Below are 21,087 nucleotides of genomic sequence, written 5' to 3'. Positions count from 1 at the left end.
ATGAAAATATTTCCTTGTCAATAAAGACGGCCTGGCATTACTGTTTTGAATGAGGGTATAGAGGTAGAGAACTCCACTGTCAATGAACTAGAAGAAAAAAAAAAATATATATATATATTTAAAATTGAAGCCTTTTATTTAAACTAGCACTTAATTTTTTAAATGCTGAGATTATCATTTTGGAGAATCTGTGGATCACATGACAACTAGGGAGAATCTCTGTCCCACAGGACCTTTGTAAAAAAAAAAACAACTATTTTTATTTGAGTAGAATTGACATACCATGTTACATTGTTTCAGGTATATAACAACGTACGAGAAAATACTGAGTGAAGCTCACAAAAAAGGCAGGTCTGGCCTCTAAGGAGACCATCTAATGGGATTGAAATTCAGTAACTGAGGGGTCCCCAAAGGTCCGCGCTTGTCCCAGACTACGTACTCAGTCTTTGAAGTGCAAAACCAGCTCAGGCAATATGTACAGGAATGAGCATGGCTGCATGCCAGTAAAACTTTATTCATGGACACTACCTTCCAATTTCATATGATTTTCTTTTTTCTTTTATGTTTACTTGCACAGCTACTATTTAGATACCAAGTCATCTATAATAGTCATTTTTTATTCTATTTATTTAAACTTAAAAAACGTAGTTCACACATGGGTTTTCATGTGTTGGGAAATCTTTTGATTGTTTTTTTTTAACTGTTTATAATAAAACAATTATTCCTAGCTCATGGTGGTACAGAAGGTTGTGGTCAAGTTGGCCCATGGGTCAGTGGTCTGCTGATCCCTGATGGAAGATAAAGGGAGGCCAAACTTTTATCTGAAGTATGTTTGCCACCTGCATTTGCATTCTTAGCACTGGATTCTGCCCCTCCACGCAGCCTGAGAGGCCGACTCCTCCATGGAGCTGAGACTCTTTCCTAGCACTTACTACTATGTGGAATTATATTACTGACTTCACTGATTACCTGTAATAAATAATCCAGCTGCCCACTAGAATGCAAACTCCTCGAGGCTGGTACCTTTTCTGTCTTGCCTGCCACATTATCCCTGGTGCTTACAACAGAGCCTGGCACAGAGCTGGCCCTCAGTACCATTGTGGCTGAAGGCATGGCATGTTGGGTGGACGGGCTAAATGCCTGATTCCCCTGGTGCACAGGGCCTGTGTGCCATCACCCCCTCCATGACTGCCATTTTCCTCCCCCCTTCTCTCTGTCCAGCAACCCCCCTCACCCCGGCCCGTCCTCCTTGAAGGTGTGGATTCAGCCTCACGCTTCCCCTCTGCCGTCTCTGTGCTTCCAGAGCTCCCCACTTCAACCTGCCCATCATGCATTGTCCCCATCAGCAGCCCACCTCTCCGTCTCTGTGACGGGGCTGCAGGCGCCTCCAGGGCAGAGACCACACTCTCCATCACTCATGCCCTCGACAGGGCCTCAAATTTCAATCACGGAACGAGGGAAGGTATTTAGCTCTTCAGTCAGGACCACTGATAAAGTTCCCATCTACAGAATTAGTGCCACACAGTCCATCCCTGGGGTCACCAAACCTCAAGTTTGTGTGAAGATCCTGTCCCCCAGGCTTTAACTCACATCTTCCGGTGAGGGGATGTTTGCCAATCAGAAAAAACATTCAGTCTACGGAGGTGACAAAACTCCAGTACGCTCAGTGGCTGGGGGGTGTGAGATGACCAGATTGCCCTCCAAACAACAGGCACCTAAGCAGACAGCACATTCCTGTGCTCTGTAGTTCCAAGTTTTGCTTGCTTTTTCAGTGATGGAATCTCTTTCCCAAAAACCTCCCTTAAAATGCAAAATATAAAAACAGAGCACTGAGGAATTTTGTGGAACAGTTTGTAAAAGCTGGTATAACAAAGCATGGGCTCCAACGTACCCTTGTGTTCTCATCTATAAAATGGATGGCTGATACCTGGCAAAATCCTCCTCACAGGGTTGGGGTGAGGATTATAGAGAATAGTGGGGCTGAACAAGAATCTGTGAGGCTCAGGCCCAGTGGCAAATACAGGGATAAGCCACTGGGCCCACACAGTGTTGTTGTTGTTTTTTAAATGTCATATTTTACATATACAGCTGGATTTGTAAATTGGGCCTGCATCCATATGAAGCAGCAAAGCAGCCTCCCCTTCAGAGTGGGTGTGTGCGGGGGTGTGCTCACTTTTGCCACAGTCCCCACCACTCCCCATTGCCTCTGCCCGGCCCACGTCATCCACAGCTGCCCAGCCCCCAAGGTCAGCTAAGTTTTCCACTGGTCTCAAACGAGCACCAGGAGCCCTGTCTTAGGCATCCAACAGGTGCCCAGTACCCTTGACAATGACCATGGCAAGCTGCACCGAACCCAGGGAGTGGGCCAATCATCTTTTACACAAAATTGAAGCCTTTTAACCATGCGGGAGTGCCATAGCTGGCTCTCTAAACAAATATTCCCCTGCGAGGTGTTCCTGACATCAGCCTTCCCCTTCTCAGGGGCCTGATTACGTTCTCACTGATTGCTTTACACAGGAATCTCAGACGATGCTCGGTACCAGCTCTGAGAATTTCTGCCTTCATTCTGAACCACCTTTAATTATAAGCCCAGACTTCGTTAAATAATGAAGAGGCTTCTAACAGCGCACCCAAGGTCCTCTGATTCTAAATCAATGTCAAGGATCTTTTCTCAGTGGTTCTTAGAAAAGGGTCGTTTCCCGCCCAGCCCCACCCCTACCCCTCTTCCTTCTGGGGGGGAAATAAACTGATGTGACGGACTCTGTTTCAAAGTCCCCGGTAACCCGCAAGTGCCTTCAATTATTGAAGGGTCTCCTCCCTGCACCCCATAGCCCAAGTGTCCCGGGGAGGCAACAGGCTGATTCCTGATCAGGAGTCAAGGGGCCAGCGCTCCTCCAACATAGCAACTTGGCGCAGATTCATGATTTCACAATGCTTTCACCGGCAATCACACTGTGCCTGGGCCAGGGGGCTGGGGAAGGGGGAATCTGTGACATCATCTACCACACAGGGTGGGTGTCTGAGGGCCCTGCCTGGCAGGGAGAGGGGGCAGTAACACTATCTCCTCTTGGAGCAGAAGAGACGCACTCAAGTGGCCGGGAGCCATGGAGCCTCGCCTCAGACAGCTTAGACGCCTGTCACTTCTTTCTCCTCCCGGCTCAACTCAAGAACCCTTGAACATGGAGTCCTGTAGGGGAAATTTCCAAAGAAATGGCCTCAGGGAAGGATTTTTCTTTTTGAGGGGCTGAATCAAAGAGGCCTAGGTAAACACGAAATCCCCCAAAGCAGACCATGTAGGACTTCAAACCTGTAATCCTGGTGCTCTGGGGTGTCACCTGCCCCACCCCCGGCCAAGAGCTCACAAAAGGGAAGCCGCACAGGGGACAATGGTGCCGGAACCAGGAAGGGGGACATCAAAGCCGGCCTCAGCTCCGGCCTTTTGGGTTTTTATGACATCTGAATAATGTCCATCTGGACCTGCCGGCTGCCAAGCACATGCCGAGGGCCAGGCTCCGTGCACTTATCTCAAATAATCCATGCACGCATAGCTAAATCCGAGGGGTGCGTTCATTTATTCTCCTCATTAAAGATGATGAGGATATGGGGTTCAGGGAGCCCAAGTCACAACGCTGGGCCAATAACAGAGAGGGAGGAGGGTTCCAGACTAGAACCCAATCTGTTGTACTTGAAACCAGAGTGGGTGGTGGGCGAGCCATGGGAAGGTCATCAGCGTTCTATTCACACATCGGTTTTCCTATCTGCAAGATGGTAATAAAAATGTCAGGAGTGTTACTCAGAGGTTTCAAAGGTGAAATCGGCCCCAAACAGGTATGACACATGGCTACCACAAGCCTCCTGCTCTCAGCCTTCCCCATCCTCTCTGTTCTCAATGACAGAAGAGAGTATAAGGGTCTCTAGACAATTTCCAGAGCAGCCTCAAACTCCTTCGAGGCCCTGGATGGATGGAGCCCTATCACCATTCTCCCTATCAGACATACAGTCTAAGCTTATGGTCCCCCAAACCATCATGGGGATGCTGGAAATACGTGGGGTGGTGCAGGGTGCCCACTCCCAAAGCCTTTCCTCTGCACCGTTCCGTGCTGACGTTGTAGTAGTAATGAGTACAATCTGATGAGCCTGGCCCTGGGCTGAGTTAGTGCATGTCACAAATCGTGTCGTGAAATCCTCTCTGTTAATTCTCTCGGGCTCCTGGCTCCGTCATTACCCCTGTTTTAGAGTCAGAGATCCAGGAGGGTCACCCATTCACTTTTTCACTTTGGAGCCAGACTGCTTTGGTTCTGGACATACCAGCTGTATGGTCTTGGATAAAGCGTGGGTAAAACTTTCAGGATAAATGAACGAAACGCGCAAGCACATTCTGACGTATAGGAAGTGTGCTACAGAGAGTCGCTATGGTTAAGTATTTATTGCGCACCTGCTAGGTACCAGCACGCTGACCAGGAACTAAGGATAAGGGGGAACACAAATTGACATGGTCCTGGACCTCCTAGAGATTACAGCCCAGAGAAACACATCAACCACTTAATCTTCCTAAAACAGAGTTCTTAACTTAGGGCTTCTCAGGGGCTCTAGACAGAATCCACAGAAATCTGTGAACATGGATGGGGGAAAAATATACTTTTATTTTCAGTGATCTCTAAAATTTAGTATTGCCTTACATTTCAAATACTGGCAACAAAGTGCAGTAGCAGTAATTCGCAGGACCTATGAGACATCATCAAAAGAAATCACAGATATATTCCTGTTAGATTACAGTTGTTGCCAAGATCTCAAATTTTCCTTCATGTTCATTATTATTTCAAAATTACAATGGTTATTAGACCTGCTGCTAGATTTTATAATTTAATGCCTTCATCAAGAAGCAGATTAATTACTGTATCACAATTAAAATTTTTTTAATAATATCTAAGGATAATTGGCTTCTGTAGTAATCTATTTTACTTTATTTTATGCATCTAAAAACCATCTATATGAAAAGAAGTCTATGGGATTCACCAGATGGCTGCAGGGGTCCATGGCATCCAAAATGTTTAAATACTCCCAGCACTAAGGATTATGTAATTTAAAAAAATATTACAGTTATTCTGTACAAAGGGTTTTTTTTTTAAAGATTTTATTTATTTGAGAGAGTGTGTGAGAGAGACAGAGAGAGAGCACAAGTCAGGGGTGGGGAGGGGCAGAGGGAGAAGCAGACTCCTGGCTGAGCAGGGATCCCAACAATGGGGCTCAATCCCAGGACCTGAGATCATGACCTGAACGGAAGGCAGATGCTTAACCGACTGAGCCACCCACGCACCCCTGTACAAAGGTTTAATGAGGAACCCTGACCCAGGTTTGGGGGGTTGGTTAGGAAAGATTTAATGAGCAGAGTGATGTTTGAAATGACATCTGAACAAGAGTAAGGTTTATCAAGTGAACAGGAAGGAAGGAGGCTTAGATATGTCTGACAGAAAAAAACCCAGCTTGTACAAAGGCCCTGCAGCTGGAAAACTGGAGTGAAAACTAGCATGGCTGGCAAGTAGAGAATGAAGAGAAAGGGTCAAAGACTAGGTCTCAAAGCCAGGAGGTGTTGGAGCCAGAGTCCATCCCTGGGTGGGTCTTTCTCAAGGCCAGGCTTTGCTGAACAGCTACTTTCTCATGATGGGAGAGACTCCAGTGCACGGTGGCCCCACGTTCTGCCATGCACAAGGACAACTGTTTTTAGGTTTTAAATCTACGGTGTCTTAACTAATGCATCCGGTTATGGGATAACAGAAAACACATACGTTCGTCTCTGCCCCCAGTTCCTGGCACAGAGCCTCTAAAACCCTTGCAATTTTCTGAGTGATAAGAGCACTAGGAGAATCTCTTGTTCTAATGTTTGTTCCGGACCCCATCCCTGGCAGAGGGCTCCTGAAACTCTTGTAAATCTCTAAGTGACAGCATGCTCCTAACTCCACAGGGACAGAAACTCCTACACTGGGGACCCTCCCAGACCTCTCCCTATGTACCTCTTCATCTGGCTGTTCATCTGTATCCTCTATCATATGCTTTAACAGACTGGTGAGCACAGTTATGTATTTCCCCAAGTGAGGTACTCTAGCAAATTAATCAAACCTGAAGAGGGGGTTGTGGGAACCTGTGATTTGTAGCCAAGTTGGACAGAAGTTTTTGGTAACCTGGGGACCTACTACTTATGACTGGCATCTGAAGTGGGGTGGGCACAATCTTTTGGGACTGAGCCCCTAATCTGTGGGATCTGATGCTCTTATCTCCAGGGAGACAGTATCAGAACTGAGAACTGGGGTTTCCCCTACGCAGGAGGGAGAACTGTAAGTTTTTCTGATCTATCTGTGGATTTTTCTTCTACACCACCCAACGGCATCCCCTCCATTCCCATGAACAAGCCCCGGTGTGCAATCAGTTTCTCAGCCAACAAGTGAGGATTAGATGCTCTGTGTGGCAATTACCATGGAAGACAGCAAATCTGAAAGCATGCTTATCTCATCAGCTGTCTCTGCTGTGCATGTAACAGAGCCCCATGCTCAGCACTGAGCTACAGCGGCCAGTGACCGGGAGGGCTGAAGCAGAAATTCAGTTCTCCAGTCCTCCAAGCATACGGTTCTGACTTTCCCACATTATGCTCTTCCTGACCTCTCCTACCTCCTTGGAGTCTTTTTTTTTTTTCTACGTGAGAGCCCTCTTCCTGAGAGTTAAAGGCATGGGAGGTGTCCATGTCCTGTACAGGAAAAAGCATTGTTCAGCTCGGCGCTCGGGGAGGTGGCCAAGTTCAGAACGATGCATGTTCCCAGCCCCACTTGACAACAGCTGCTTCTCGGACACTGGGTGGTAGGCTGGACTCCCTGTACTGTAGGGCCGCCTTCCCTTCCTTTCAAGTTGAAGACGCTGTGATTTCCTGCCAGAAGGGCAAAGTGGACCCATCCCACTGTAAGTGAACCCAGCATCCTTTCCAGACAGCACCCCTGAACTTCTTCCCTCTCCCTCTGCCTTGCCCTGGGCATGGACTCCACAGGGAGGTCTGTACCAAACACCAGGGTGCAGGGCTAGGGTGAACAGAGACCCAAGGCCCTCGTGCTGGAGCTGGGTTTTCTCTGGCTGAGTCTCCTATTTCCCACCACTGAGATGATGTCATGGCCTCACTGATTACCAAGAAATGCCCCAGTCACCTAGAGTTCTGTAGCTGCCCTCAGCATTGTGGGACTTTTTCACCTAAACACCTCCCAAGATCTAAGATCCCATGAGCTGCCTTTATAAGTGGTTCCAATAGCCATGTCAAGAGATCAACTAAAGACCCACACTGATAAGTTTAGCCACTGATTCTAGATGATTTGATTCATTAGGTCAGGGTGCCCGTATTTGTTTCAATTTGGTTCTTACAATAATTTTTCTCTTACAAAGAGGTATCCCCAAGGCTGGGTATCTACTAAGATTGAAAGGGGTGTCCTGGCTCCTGCACAACAGTCACCTTGTTAGGTTTAACTCTCTGCCTCTTCGGTGCCTGGGTGGCTCAGTTGGTTAACCACCTGACTTCGGTTCAGGTCATGATCCCAGCGTCCTGGGATTGAGCCCCGTGTTGGGGGGGGGTTCCCTGCTCAGCAGGGCGTCTGCTTCTCCCTTTGTCCCTCCCCCTGCTCGTGCTCTCTAATAAATAAAATCTAGAAAAAAAAATTAAATCTCTGACTCTCCCTTGGCATCCTCCTCTTATTTGATCTCAGCTGTCGCTCAGGGCATGGGCTCCACTATTTGGATTCCAACGTCATTTCAACCCCCAGAGGCGGCATTTGCACCATTTGGTTAGGCCGTTTGGTTAGGATGGCCCTCAGTGGGATGGTTCCAGGGTCTCCCGTACCTGGGGACCGGCCTCAAGCAGCCATTCCTAGGCCTGGCCAAGAGGTCCCAAGAGGAGAACAGGAAGTCTGCCACTTCCAGGAGGAACCAGACTATGAACAGGAAGCGCCCTTAGTGGACCCCAGGGGCAATTACCTATTCAGCACACGGGAAGGACTGAGTCCCCTTGGTCTCTTGGCTGCCCCTGGCATATGGATCCACACACCCTGAGGAGCCACATGGGCTTCTAGCTGGTTGCTGGAACCAACGGTTTTACAAGGTCAGTACACTCCTCACTGAGAAGGCTCCTCTCTTCTGGGCAGGCTTTGCTGGTGCCAGACCATGAGCATAGAAACCGCAGGGCTCTTCGCACTCGATGATACCTATTATCATTTAGTGTCAGACGTGTAGACAGCACCTTTCCAACACAGGCAGATTTGAAATGGGAGAGCCAAGATGCTCATTTCAAGCGCTCAGACCATTGCTTTGCAATCACAGAACCACGGAAGAGAAGGCCCAGGAGTGAAGCCCGTAGCCGTGAGGACCGTTGGCTGTGCCGAGAAGGCAAGAGAAAAAGATGCTTCCAGAAGACTTGACACAGGCTCCCATTACTGTGCCTTTACAGAGGGGTCTTTGATTATCAGGCCCCAGGGATGGGGGAGGTGAGCGGTTTCTTGTGGCCTGAGAAAGCCAAGGGTTCTGCACACCTTCCTTGCACCTGAAGAAAAAGAGCCTCATCTAAAGCGTGTCTGTCTGTGGAATAATCAGTGGGAAGGATGTGGAAGATAAAGAGTGTGTCTCCCAGCTACATTTCTCCTGTGACTCCACGGAGATGCACGTGAAGATCTCGGAGCCTCATGCTTCACAGGCCATGAATCCTGGTTAGCTAGGAAGAGGGGACATGTGTCGCTCTGCGAGGAAGGATGCTGCTGACCTTTATTAATTTCCAGATTACTGTTCACCAGCTCCACAGTGTCCACACAAACAAACCCGACGTCAGGGAAGATTTTTCTAGAGAGCAAAGAAAAGCTGAAGCTGTAGGAGGGTTGCTAAGTTGGCCTTGAAGATCAAACTCTGCCTATCTGCCTGGAGATAGCAAGGATTAAGTAATTAGGTAATATTTATAAAGTGACAACAACAGACGGCCCCTGGTGTCTGTTACCGATATCTGCTCAACATCTCTCAAGCCATAACACAGTTCTGCCTGGAAGCATCCTGACACCAGGGCCTATGCCATGTTAAGTGTCCATTCTCTGCTTTTCGGTGTGGCAGACTGGTTGTTCCTTGGGAGGGAGAGGAAAGCCCTCTGTCCAGAGTTTTCTGAGATGAACACTTGCATCTAAGTAGTTCATAGTCAAAGTAGAAGATGGCTTCCCAAATCTCAGGAGGCTCTCTGATGTCAGGGACTGGGAGTAGTGTGGAATTCTACTCCAAATGTCCAGCTATGCTCCTGCCATAAGAGGACCTAGTCTGGCCTAGATCAGAAATGTCCCGAATGTGCCAACTCTTGTGGCAAGAATCCTTTGACTCTTAGCTACCTGGCATGTATGGATTAGCTTAATCCATCCAGCCATCCCTCCCTCCTTCCTACCCACCCCTCCTCCCATCCATCCATCCATCCGTCCATCTATCCACCCGTCTGGGATGGGAGTGTGGGTGAACTGACGTGCAGGATGCCAGGGGAAGTGAAGTTCAAGATGTCACGTCAACCAATCAAAGGCAAGTTATACCAACTCTTTACATAGTTACATAAATGAGAACCAAGGGGCCTGGACCTGGGCACCATGAAAGGACAGTAGATTTCACTGGGAAGGTTTTAAGACGTTCCAACAGCCTCGGTCTGCATTTCTACCAGGAAGAGATCCGGTCCCCTTATTCTGAAATGTGTTCTCCAGTAATCATGTCACATAAAATAGTTTGTCCTGAGCATACAAAGAATCCACTGTGGACCTACAGACAAGAAAGTATAATTATTTGCAGAGAACTTTCATGTCCTAGGCTCTGTACTCTTTGTTCCCTACATTGTTTCATTTTAAAGGCCAAAGCCAAGGAAGGGGTTGTAATTATTATTTGTATTTTACAGACAAAGAAGCAAGACTTGGGTATTAAGTTGAGCAAGGATGCACAAGAGTAAATGGTTGGCCTGGCATTTGAGTTCAGGTTTACCTGACTCCAAAATCTATATTTTTACCTATCACTTTATATTATCTCATCATTCATTCATTCATTTCATGAGCAAACAATGACTATATACCCCCTAAGTCCTAGGTGCTGTGTCAGGCACTGTTGATCCAAGGATGCACAAGACCCTCAGATTAGGAGGCCCCAGCATGCAGATCAAGTGGGTGCACTGGCCCTCCCAGGGAATGACCCTGTGATCAAAGCCACAGTAGCCTGTGCCCTGAGCACCCAAGACGACCCTCCAAATGTAAGCCAAGCAGATAAAGACTGAGCCCAATGATTTCTTTTCAGATGATAAACTCAGATCTTTAGGAAGAATACCCAATCCCCACAAGTATGTTTATTTTTGAAGCTCTTTTGTTCAGACAGGGAGTAATACACTGTGTTGTTTTGTTCAAGCCACCTAATGACATTTAAAACAAAGAGGCCACTGCTTGTAGATTCATTTGGAAGTTAGCAGTCCCTTGGAAAACACAAAGAATGCTGCATTTGGACATAAGAAAACCTTGGTTCACATCTCCACCCGCTCTTCCATTTCCTGGCTGAGAGGCTCTGGATGTTCCCTTGCTCTCTCTGAGTCTCAGACCCCTCCCATCTGTTAAAGAGAAACAGTAATGCTATGTTTCTCTTTTTGCTCACCCCCAAACAGCCTCCATCCAAATGATGAGTAAAATCTCAGAGGCTCTATTCCAAACTCCATCCCTAATGGATCACTCCTGCCTCTACCAGGATCACCAACACGCAACCACTTTTATCCTGCAGGGAATATTTCTATCGCCCATGTCCTGGTCTTGCAAGTTCCACCCCAAGTCCCCTGCAAACATTTTTCACATAACAGAGAGACGGGTTTGAAAACCTGTTCAGATCGTTCCACAGCCTTTCTTAAAGCCCTCTATAGGCTTCCCACTGCCATAAGAATACCAAGAAGAGTCTTTTCCAGACACATGATATTAGCCCATCTCTCCATGCTGGTGCCTATGCCTCAGGCCCTTTGCAAATGACCTTTCCCTCTAAGAATTTTGCAGGGCTGGCTCCTTATCACCTCTTGTCCTACCCAGGGAAGATCTGTTCCCCACTGCTTCACCACACTCTACTACTCTTACAATATGACCCGACTGGATCTTTGGAACACTGAAGCTTTATCATTGTCAGTTGACTTGTTTATTTCTCTCTCCCCACTAAAAAAACACAAGCTCCATCATGAGGGACTCTGCCCCCTTGTTACCTTTATTAAGTTCTAGTGCCTAGAACTTGTCCACAGAAGATGCTCAAGAAATATTTGGTAAATAAAAAGTGAAATGAAAAGTGGTAGAGGTGGTTTTCAGGATTAAAGAAGACATATGAACAGATGAGGCCAACAGAGCATCTGGCTTATAACACCCCCCACCTAGCCTGTGTAACCAATCACTGGTGCTTTAGGCACAGCTTCTAGAGTCAACAAGCTCCCCAGTGGCATTTGAAGATGTCTAACAAGTGAAAAGAAATTCACTGACTACCAACCATGAAGCAAGAGTAGTTAATGCTACATTAAGTGTCTACTAAATATCAATTTCATGTCAACCAAAGGCAAGTTATACCAACTCTTTGCCTATTTACATAAAGTTACAGTGATCATAGGATGCTGACGCATGTAAAAATGTTTGATACAGCACGGCATGACCTTCACAAGAATGAGAACCTAAAATGATGGAGAATCCTTAAAACAGCCCTACTTTTTTGTCTTCTTTTTTAATCACTCGCAAGGTTAGAAAGTAATGGCTAATGACATTTTTAAAAGAAAGGGGTGAAAAACACTCCATGGGAGCTGTGTTAAAAGTGTTTTTTTCTTAGCACTTTCCTGTGCTGGAAGTTTCTGAAAGTAACAGGATAACTTTTTGAAGAGTTTTTGGGAGGACAGCTGCCTACAAAGGAATTAAGTGCTCGTATTAGAGCTTCTTTTAATAAGATAAAGTAATTCAAGCTCATTAATTTGGTGAGTAGAAATTACTAAACTGAAAATAGAACATTAATATTTTCTCCCAAAATAGCAAAAAACCGTGAATTTCAATGTCAAACTCTTTTTAAAAGCAATCATGGATTTACTTCTTTGTTTGCCAATTTGGGTGGGAAATGGGATGCTCTTTCTCAATGTATTGATTTAAAATAGGCTAGTTACTTAGACATTCTCACACAGTGGTGTATGTTCTTAAAAAACTGCTTTAAAACAAAACAGGAAGCAATCTTTACCATTGAAAATGTAGCTAAAAAAGAGATCGCTTCATCAGCAGAAGCAAAGACCATCCTTCAAAAAATATGGCATGACTTAGGAGACTGGAGGGGCATACGGGCACCCCAGTGTCCTCACTGTTTCCTTTGCTTTTATTACATTATGCAGTGCCACTTTAATTAAGCCATCAAATCAAATTATCAGATCAAGTGGTTTTGATTCCACTGTGGTTTGAACAGGTTTCGTTAAATTAATAAACCATATGTTTCATGTTGTTGGAAGGAAAGTTATTTTTCCTCCGTTCACTGTTCCAAAAGTCTTCACAATAGACAGTATTCAGCACTTAATCACCAAATGCTCTTCCATGTGCCCGGGCTGTTCTGCAGAATAACTGAAATGACAGCCCATTAAATCCTAAAGTCTGTCCAAGTTATTTACCGACAAAGGGCAGAGTGGCGAATTGGATGTCCCTTGAACAATCCACTGAGCCTAAATATTGTTTCCTTTTACTGGAACTAAAGCTTTATATTTTTTTATGGATGACATCCATTATAAGTCTTTCTTCAGCAAACAATCCAGTATTAAGATGATTTCTCCCCCCCCATTCCTTTGGTGTTGTACATGGCCATGTGTCTAGTGCTGGCACTGAAAGGCTTGATTCTGTTTTCTCTATTCCAGTATGTCCAATCATCCTGACAGAAGGGCAAGATGGGGGCACATCAACTCAGGCACTCCTCGCTGTGCTGCTCAATGAACACCAGTTAATGATCACTGCCAAGGGAACGAGGGAGGTACGGGGCTGTAATCAGTCCACGGAGGCTCTGTTTACACGTCTGTTGTGAAAGATGACCAGGTGTTAAAGCGAACTGGTAAGTAGCTGGTTACTGAGTTAATAAATGTCTAACTGGTCCTAAGGTCTTGCAGTGGAATGGAGAAGTAGAACCAACCAATGCTTCATGGTCATGGTCACCACCATCTTTAAGACAGAAAATATTTACCTTAAACTGAGCCTATGATTGAGTTTCTCCATCTTCCTTTGAGCCATCCCCTAGAGCATCAGTTCGTCAATTTGGCCTGCTGCCTATTTCTGTAAATAAGGTGTTTTTGGAAGATGTTTTCTACACCTATTCATTTGTGTATTGTCCATGATTGCCCTCATGCCGGAGTGGCAGAGCTGAGTGGGTAGTTTCGACAAGACACTAAGTGCTCACTAGTTGGTCCTTAATCAAGAAAGCTTACTGACTCTTGTCTTAGATAATTATTTTTCTTTCTTCTATAACAATAGCATAATAAATGCACTGTTCCATGATCAACACTGTAGCTCTCTTAGGCACTGAAAATTTCCAAAAGTGATCAGATACAGAATGCCAACCAGACAGGCTTCATTTTGTTGAATTACCTGAAGATTATAGGACACCATCCTTCTCTTTCAAATCTTTTTTGCAGAAGACTGGAGAAGAGAAAGGGACTCTTCCTTTCTATTGGGACTCTTTACTGCATAAACGTCTAAGGTCAATAATCTATGCCCTCTAGGCTGCCTGCCTGATTGTGAGCATTTGTGGCTGGCTTTTGGCCCATCGTGCCATGGAATTACCTGAGTTTTCTTGGAGGAAAAAAAAAAGGAGTAGCATTTGGTCATGTAGACCATGATTCCATGAAATGTGCATTTAAAAACAAACAGGGACATCATCGGTCATTAGGGAAATGCAAATCAGTACTACTTCACCTCCACTGGGATGGCTAAAATAAAAAAGACATATAGCAAGTGTTGGTGAGGATGTGGAGAAATCCCGTACACTGCTGATGGAATGCAAACTGGGGCAAGGGCTCTGGCAAACAGGTGGGCAGTTCCTCAAAACGGGAAAACTGGAATTACCATGTGACTCAGCAATTCTACCCCTAGGTATACATCTGAGAGAACTGAAAACCTATGCCCACACAAAAACTGGAACATGAATGTTCACAGCAGTATTACTGACAACAGCCACAAAGTGGAAAAAATTCAAACATCTATCCATTGATAAGCAGATAAATAAACTGTGGTATATTCGTACAATGATATATTATTTGGCCATCAAATGAAAAATCCTGAGATCTATTCCAGTATGGATGTACCTTGAAAACATTATGCCAAAATATGACGCTGAAAGAAGCCAGAGACAAAAAGGCATATATTGTATGATTCCATTTATAGGGACTATCTAGGCCAATCCACAGACACAGAAAGTTGCCTCGGGCCAGGAAAGCGGGAGGGAGGGGAGAAATAAAGGGAGGAAGAAGGAGTGAGTGATTGCTAATGGGTATGGACTTTCTTTGGGGAAGCAATAAAACTGTTCTGGAAGTAGGTAGTAGTGATGAACAACTTTGTGAATATACTCAATTCCACCGAAGTGCACGCTTTAAAAAAAAATGAACTTTATCGCATGTGGATGAAATCTCAAAAAAGCCGTTATTAAAAAACAACAAAGAGGGATGCTAGTGCACAGTAAAAAGGAATGAGCTACTGATGGATGCTACAATCTTAAAAAATCTTAATGTCACGTGACAGATAAACGCAGATCAGAGGTTGCCTGTTGCTGAGGATAGGAGAAAGAATTGAAGGAACTTTCTGGGGTGATGAAAATGTTCTAAAACCGGATCATATATAACTGTAAACAGAACTCTAAATTTATTAAAAATGGCTGAACTGTACATTTACAATAGCTGTATTTTATGATATGTACGTTATGCCATAAAAAAACCAGGAAACACTGACCGACTGCTGGTTCACAGAATCACTCTGGGGAGCTGTTGAGCAGTATCCAACCAAATCGGAACATATGTGTGTACTGCAGGCTGCCGTCACTGTACCCCCAGGTTCATACCCGACAGAGATGTGTCCAGATGCTCATCAAAAAGCACCTTCAAGAGTTTTCATCATCACAAAAATGTGGAAACCATCCATACAATTCATATATACTGAAGCAGATAAATAAATTCAGGTAGAGTCTCACAATGGAACTCAGCAGTAAGAACAAACCACAACTACATGCAACAGCATAGATGACCCTCAAAACCAGTGTAGAGTGAAAAAAGCAAGACACAAAAAAGGACAGAGTGGATAATTCTATTTCTGTGAAATTCAACAACAGGCAAAGCTAATTCATGCTCGCAGTTTCCCACGGGAATGGACAGTTACTAGGAAGAAGGAGATGGAGGTGCCCCAGGGAAGCTGGTGATGCTAGTCTCTTGACCTGGGGGTTTGCTATTCAAGTCTATTCGGGGGGTGAAAATGCATCAGGTGGTGCACGTACGCTTTTCTGTACGTTACACTCCAGGATTATGCTTAAAACACAAATAGGACTGTATTTACTTACCTTCTCTGCTTCTAAAAAGATCACAAAACATTTCAATATTCACACATTTTAGGAGGCAGCAATACACACGCACACACACCATGATAACTGCAACAAAATCTTGTAGTATGAAGAACTGATTCCCTATATTTAATGTAGGGTCCAAGGCTGTGCTCAAATCCAGAGAAAGCCCATTCAGTAGAAGATCTTGCCCCCTTTGACAATTTAATGCGACAGAAACCATTATCTTCTCTGACTTTTTTGGGTAATAAGAGCCATGCACTCCCTCTGCACAGCTGATATATTGTATACTCAGCCCATTTTTTTAGGAAAGAACTTTGTAACTGTCATAACCTCAGCAATTCTGAGCTACCAGATCTTGCATTCACTTGCGATATAAATTCGTCATGCCCCACACGTCCTCCGCATTCACCTCTCACAAAATACTCAGTCCCTAAGAGATTCTTCTTTTCCCAAGCAAGTTCTCTTGGGAGAAAGCTTTCGAGCTTGGTCGTTTTCTTTATTTTTAGCTTGGTTAAAAAACAAAATTAGCCCGAGAGAGGTTTGCTATGCCAGCCAACCTAAGACATTTCCCAGGTTTGCATGCTTCTTAACCCACCCATTGTTCCTATCTGACAAATGACGCCCTTGACAAAGTGTCGGCTCCAAATTACTTGAATCTCAAGCGTTTCTTGATGGCATCTGTCCAGACTAGCTTCTCTCACCATCCTCACACAAAATCAAAAGAAGGAAATGATCACATTCTTAAGCTCCTTTTCCTCTTCTGTTAGCTTCTTTTCAGATATTTGAGCCTGGAAAATGGGCTCATTCTTATCATCAAAGTGCACATCAATGCAGTTATTTGTGGAATATAATCGCATCCCCCCCTTGTTCCTACAAAGGTCATACGCCAGTAAATTGGTCCTTTTTATTGGGGGTGGGGGCACTCTTGAAACAAAATATCCCCATGTAACTTACACCACTAAAAATACCACAGTCTGTGTCCACTGTTGATTAATGACACAAGCCCTTCCATATGACCCAAGCTCACAATTTTGGAGAGGAGATCACTGGAAAGAATCATCTCCTCACACCCAAAGAAAATTGCTTCTTATTCCTTCCTCCCTTCCAAAGAAAATTCCTTCTTATTCCTTCCTCCCTTCCAAAGAAAATTCCTTCTTATTCCTTCCTCCCTTCCAAAGAAAAGTCCTCCTTATTCCTTCCTCCCTTCCAAGTACTGGAATTTTTTTTTTTTGAAAGATTTTATTTATTTGAGAGAGAGAGAATGAGAAAGAGAAAGAGCATAAGCAGGGGGAGCAGCAGAGGGAGAGGGAGAAGCAGGCTCTCTGCTGAGCAGGGAGCCCGATGCAGGGCTCGATCCCAGGACCCTGGCATCATGACCCGAGCCGAAGGCAGACGCTTAACTGACTGAACCACCCAGGCAACCCCCCACCCCTAGTACTGGAATTTTGATCAGCCTTATTCTCTAAGTGTTTCCCAAACTCAAAGCCACAATGAGGACAAATCATGGAGCCTGAAGTTGAGCTGTGAGGGTAGGATCCAACTTTCTAGTTTGCTGGGAGAGAAATTTACGTTCAGTTCACATGAGAATGTAGAAATGGAAAAAGATTAAGATGCCTGAAAAGAATAAACTCATGTTTATCGGATACGGGAATCAAACTGTTAAATAATGGTTTTAAAAAGGCCACATGGTGTCTGGTAGGGGTGGAGAGCGGGAGGGGGAGATTCTGCCTGGTGTGGAAGAGGTCGGTAAGGAGGTAAGGGCAGGCTGCAGGGTGGAGCACTGGGGGGCAAGTCAAAGGTGCTGGTGCCTGAGGTCAGAGACAGTGTCCTGATCCCAATGGCAGGGGGTGAGGGGGGGCAGGTGCAAGGTAAAAGAGCTGCAACCCAAGAGCTGCCTTTAGACACTCACTAGTTAGTGTTGATGTTACAAGGTAAAAATACCAACAGAATGACTGACGTATTACTAGTCAAAAGGGCAATTCTGAACATATCTATTTAACTGAAGTTATTCCCACAACTGCTTCTATTTATCATCCAGACAAGCCTCTTTTAACAGAGAAACATATGCTCTTAACACCAAGTTCCAACTCTTGGCTGGTTTGGAACTCCTTTTAATTTAAAGTAATTTATGATAAGGAATCTTCCTCCGGGCAGGGGCACTTAATCCAAATATACCTTTAGAGGCTTCTGTCCCCAGTGGGTTTTCTAAGAAGTCCGTCATGTCGTGGTTCCAGGCGTCGCGGACCGCAGACTTGGACACCACCCTGTCATTCAGACCTTGCTGTGGTCGGAAGTTATTTCTCAGATACTCCACCGACTTGACGTGGTCTTGCTGCTCTGTAGTGAAGATGGAGTAAAAAGCCTCGAGCTAAACAGAGAACCAGGGAGGGGAGGGGGGAAAAAACCAAGAATGAGAAAAGCGATGTGGTACAACGTGGGGCCGGGGGGGCGGTGTGCGCGAACCGGGAGAACACTCCACCGGAGGAGACCTGTACAGAACTCTTTTAGTTTGTGTCTCAGAAAAGAGTTCCAGTCCTTCTGCTCTGCCCCCTGGCAAGACCGTTAGTATTCTGGGAAGGAGCACAAGGCTATGGTGAAACTGGCAGGTTCCGGAGCCAGACGACCTGGATGGAAATTCTAGCTCCATAGCTCACCCACTCTGGGGCCCTGAGGAAGCTGCTTCCCTGCTCTGAGACTCAACTGTTCCTCAACAAAATGGTGATAATTACAACAGTGCCCACCCCGACAGGGGTTGTGCCAGTACTCAATGAGATAATCCATGTGCAGTGCTTAAAACAGTCCCGGGAACAGAAGAGCTCAGTAAATACTAGTGATTCACTTTTTACTAAGCATCTTCTTGCGTATGTACTAGGGATTCAGTTCAGCAAAGTTGCTAAGGCAGAAAGCTGCTAAATGCATGGCTCGTGAGGTAAACTACGCAATTTCAGCACTCACCAGATGGGTAATCATAGTCAAACCATTAAAGCATCAGTAACTCAACATATATAAACATTTTATATATATATATATAAACATTATATATATATGTAATATAAAACAGATATAATACTAGCAGCTCTCTTATAAGATCATTGAAAACATTAAAATGGATGTAAATTATTTAGCAGCCATTAAGTCCATGGTAAGGATTAGCTGTGATCATTATTATTCATACTATTAAAAAATACTTTCCACAAGGCTACAGACCAAACTTTTATGGAAAAGCAAAGAAAAAAAAATCAGGACTTCAGGGTCATATTTCCATTATTAAAAAGGATTCTCTGTGGCCCTCAATCTTCTGCTCATTAAAAAAAAAAAAAAACCGCACACACAGTAATGTTTTGATGTAAAAGAAATGAAGCTGAGGCTGGGTGCCAGAGATCTGTTCTCAGTGGACCACAAAGTTATCTTGGTCACCAAAGAAATAAAATTAATCTAAAATGCCCAGCATGGGTAATACTAATTCCTTGAAGTGGGGGATGAAAATGGAATGAAAAAGAGAGAAACTGAATGAACTCTTTCTGGTCCATTTGGCTCACTGAATACCCAATCAGAATGCTTTCTGCAGCAGAGAATTATAAGATGAATGATGTCGGATGCTTCCCAAGCAGCCACTGAGTGGCCACCCTAGGCTTTCGGGGACCAGTGGGTGGCCAACACCAATGTTAATATACAGCAACATTACGATGGTCTTTCTTTTTCTTTCTTTCTTTCTCTCTCTCTCTGCCTCTTTCTTTCTAGTAGGCTCCATGCTCAACGTGTAGCTTGAACTCACGACCCTCAGATCAAGAGTCAGATGCTCTACCAACTAAGCCAGCCAGGCACCCCCCGAAACCTGGGTTTCTGGATGGTCGTCTTGAAGCCTGGGACTAACCCCAGTGTTTCTCAAACAGCTTCAGACAATGTCATAAAAATTGACCTGCTTGATCTGAAACTCCTCTTTGCATGAGAAAGCAATGAATGTGCATAGTGATCATCGCCAAGAAAAATCACTTAAGTACCTGGATTCACCTATCATGCCACCTCCCCTCCAATTCTCCTGTAAATGGAAAGTGATAACAAACCATGAAATCTTTTCTGCTTTTTCATCAAGGTAATAGAGCCAGAATGATCTCTCAACCAGCCTAAAAGCAAAAGTCATCTGGTCCTGTGGTGTTATTCCAATTCTCCACCAGTCTCGTAACCTTTAACAACTCCTATGGTGGCTATTCAAAATTTCCTTTCTTCCCAGTCTTCCTTGCGATGTTCCTTCTTTATTTATAGTTAAGAAAGAAAGGCAGTAACAGCAGAAAAATGAAGAAAGCTGGACTGTTTACTCTGCCAAATGTGACGCACTCAGATGAAGATAATTGGAGGTATTGAAAAAATCCAATCTCCTCAACCTGGCAATGCGTACTCGATAGGGCAACCCAACTCGGAACTGAACACATCCATACAGGAGAGAAGGTTTCAGAGTTTCCTTACAGAAAATAACTTCTTAAAATTACATGGAAGGAATTAGCAAAGACTCTCTGGAGACCGTCTAGGGAAAGACCAACCAGAGTGATTACAGGGACAGAGGCTAAATCCCCTGTGGAAAGGTGAAGGGAAGTGGGAAGTGTTTAGCCTAAAAAATAGGCAAGTTAGGAGTAATTTGATTAAAGGCCCTTGTATGTGGAAGATGCTGACCAGTCTCCATGTCCAGAGAAGGCCAAAAAGAGGAAATTGGTTTAAATTAAAGCCTTAGAGACGTGAGTTGAATAGAAAGAATTCCTCAACTTTCAGGGTGATTTTTTTTTTTTTTTTTTTTTTTAAGCGGCCAGGCTGCTATACATAGCAAGTTAGACCGGAAATTTTCTGAAAGAGAAGCCATCTGTCCTGAAATAGTTTAATCTCTGAGATGCCAGAAAAGGATGGCCTTGGAGACTGTCTCGGCAATCCGACTCTAAGGTTTGTTTATTCTCTGGAAGACTTGCTTCTTTCACAGCTAGCATTTAGTTCTCCTAAAAAGTTTATTTCTGATGCCTCAGGAAAGAATTAGTCATATAACTGTAAAAAGAGGCAGGTTCTGAATTTAACACAAAAATGCTTTTGCTTAAATTGCTCTTACAGCTTAATGACATGCTATGGCTTAAAAGCTTGGCTGCTTCCTTGTCATTAACTCAACTTGCCCAAAGATTTCCAAGGAAGGATATGACGGTTTTCAGAGTGAACTGATGACCTGGACGATATTATATTGTCAACTGGATCATAGCTTCGCTTGACAGTCATACAAAAGAGGAAAAGGAGGTCAAGCTTAGCAGACTCATCAAATGTCCTTTGGTATGTTGGCAGCATTCACGAAAACCCTGTCATTCCTTTAAGTTGAGTGAAAATTGCCAGTGGTCTCTCTCGTTGGTGCCTGGCGTGTTTGGCCACTGGGTGGAAACCACCATGATGCCTGGACTGGCAAAGGGAGTCTACGTTTTCACTTTGGCAGGAGAACAGTGACACTCTGGGTGAGAAATGCACTGA

The 21,087-nt window shown here is 44.7% G+C and overlaps 1 protein-coding gene across 3 annotated transcripts in view; it reads right to left on the bottom strand.

Annotated features, from left to right (window-relative positions):
• Positions 1–21,087, bottom strand: part of PTPRG (protein tyrosine phosphatase receptor type G) — a 692,071-nt gene that overhangs the window by 107,318 nt on the left and 563,666 nt on the right. For all 3 annotated transcript variants that reach the window (XM_073901477.1, XM_073901476.1, XM_025885589.2), the window contains exon 8: positions 17,770–17,962. In XM_073901477.1, coding sequence (XP_073757578.1) covers positions 17,770–17,962 — 193 coding nt within the window. The remainder of the gene's footprint in view (positions 1–17,769; positions 17,963–21,087) is intronic.

Source organism: Callorhinus ursinus, unplaced genomic scaffold, assembly GCF_003265705.2.
Source record: "Callorhinus ursinus isolate GAN/ISIS: 27379988/994484 unplaced genomic scaffold, GSC_fseal_2.0 scaffold15, whole genome shotgun sequence".
NCBI classification, from domain to species: Eukaryota; Metazoa; Chordata; class Mammalia; order Carnivora; family Otariidae; genus Callorhinus; species Callorhinus ursinus.
Note: the sequence above shows the minus strand (reverse complement) of the source record. Positions and strands in the feature narration are given on the sequence as shown.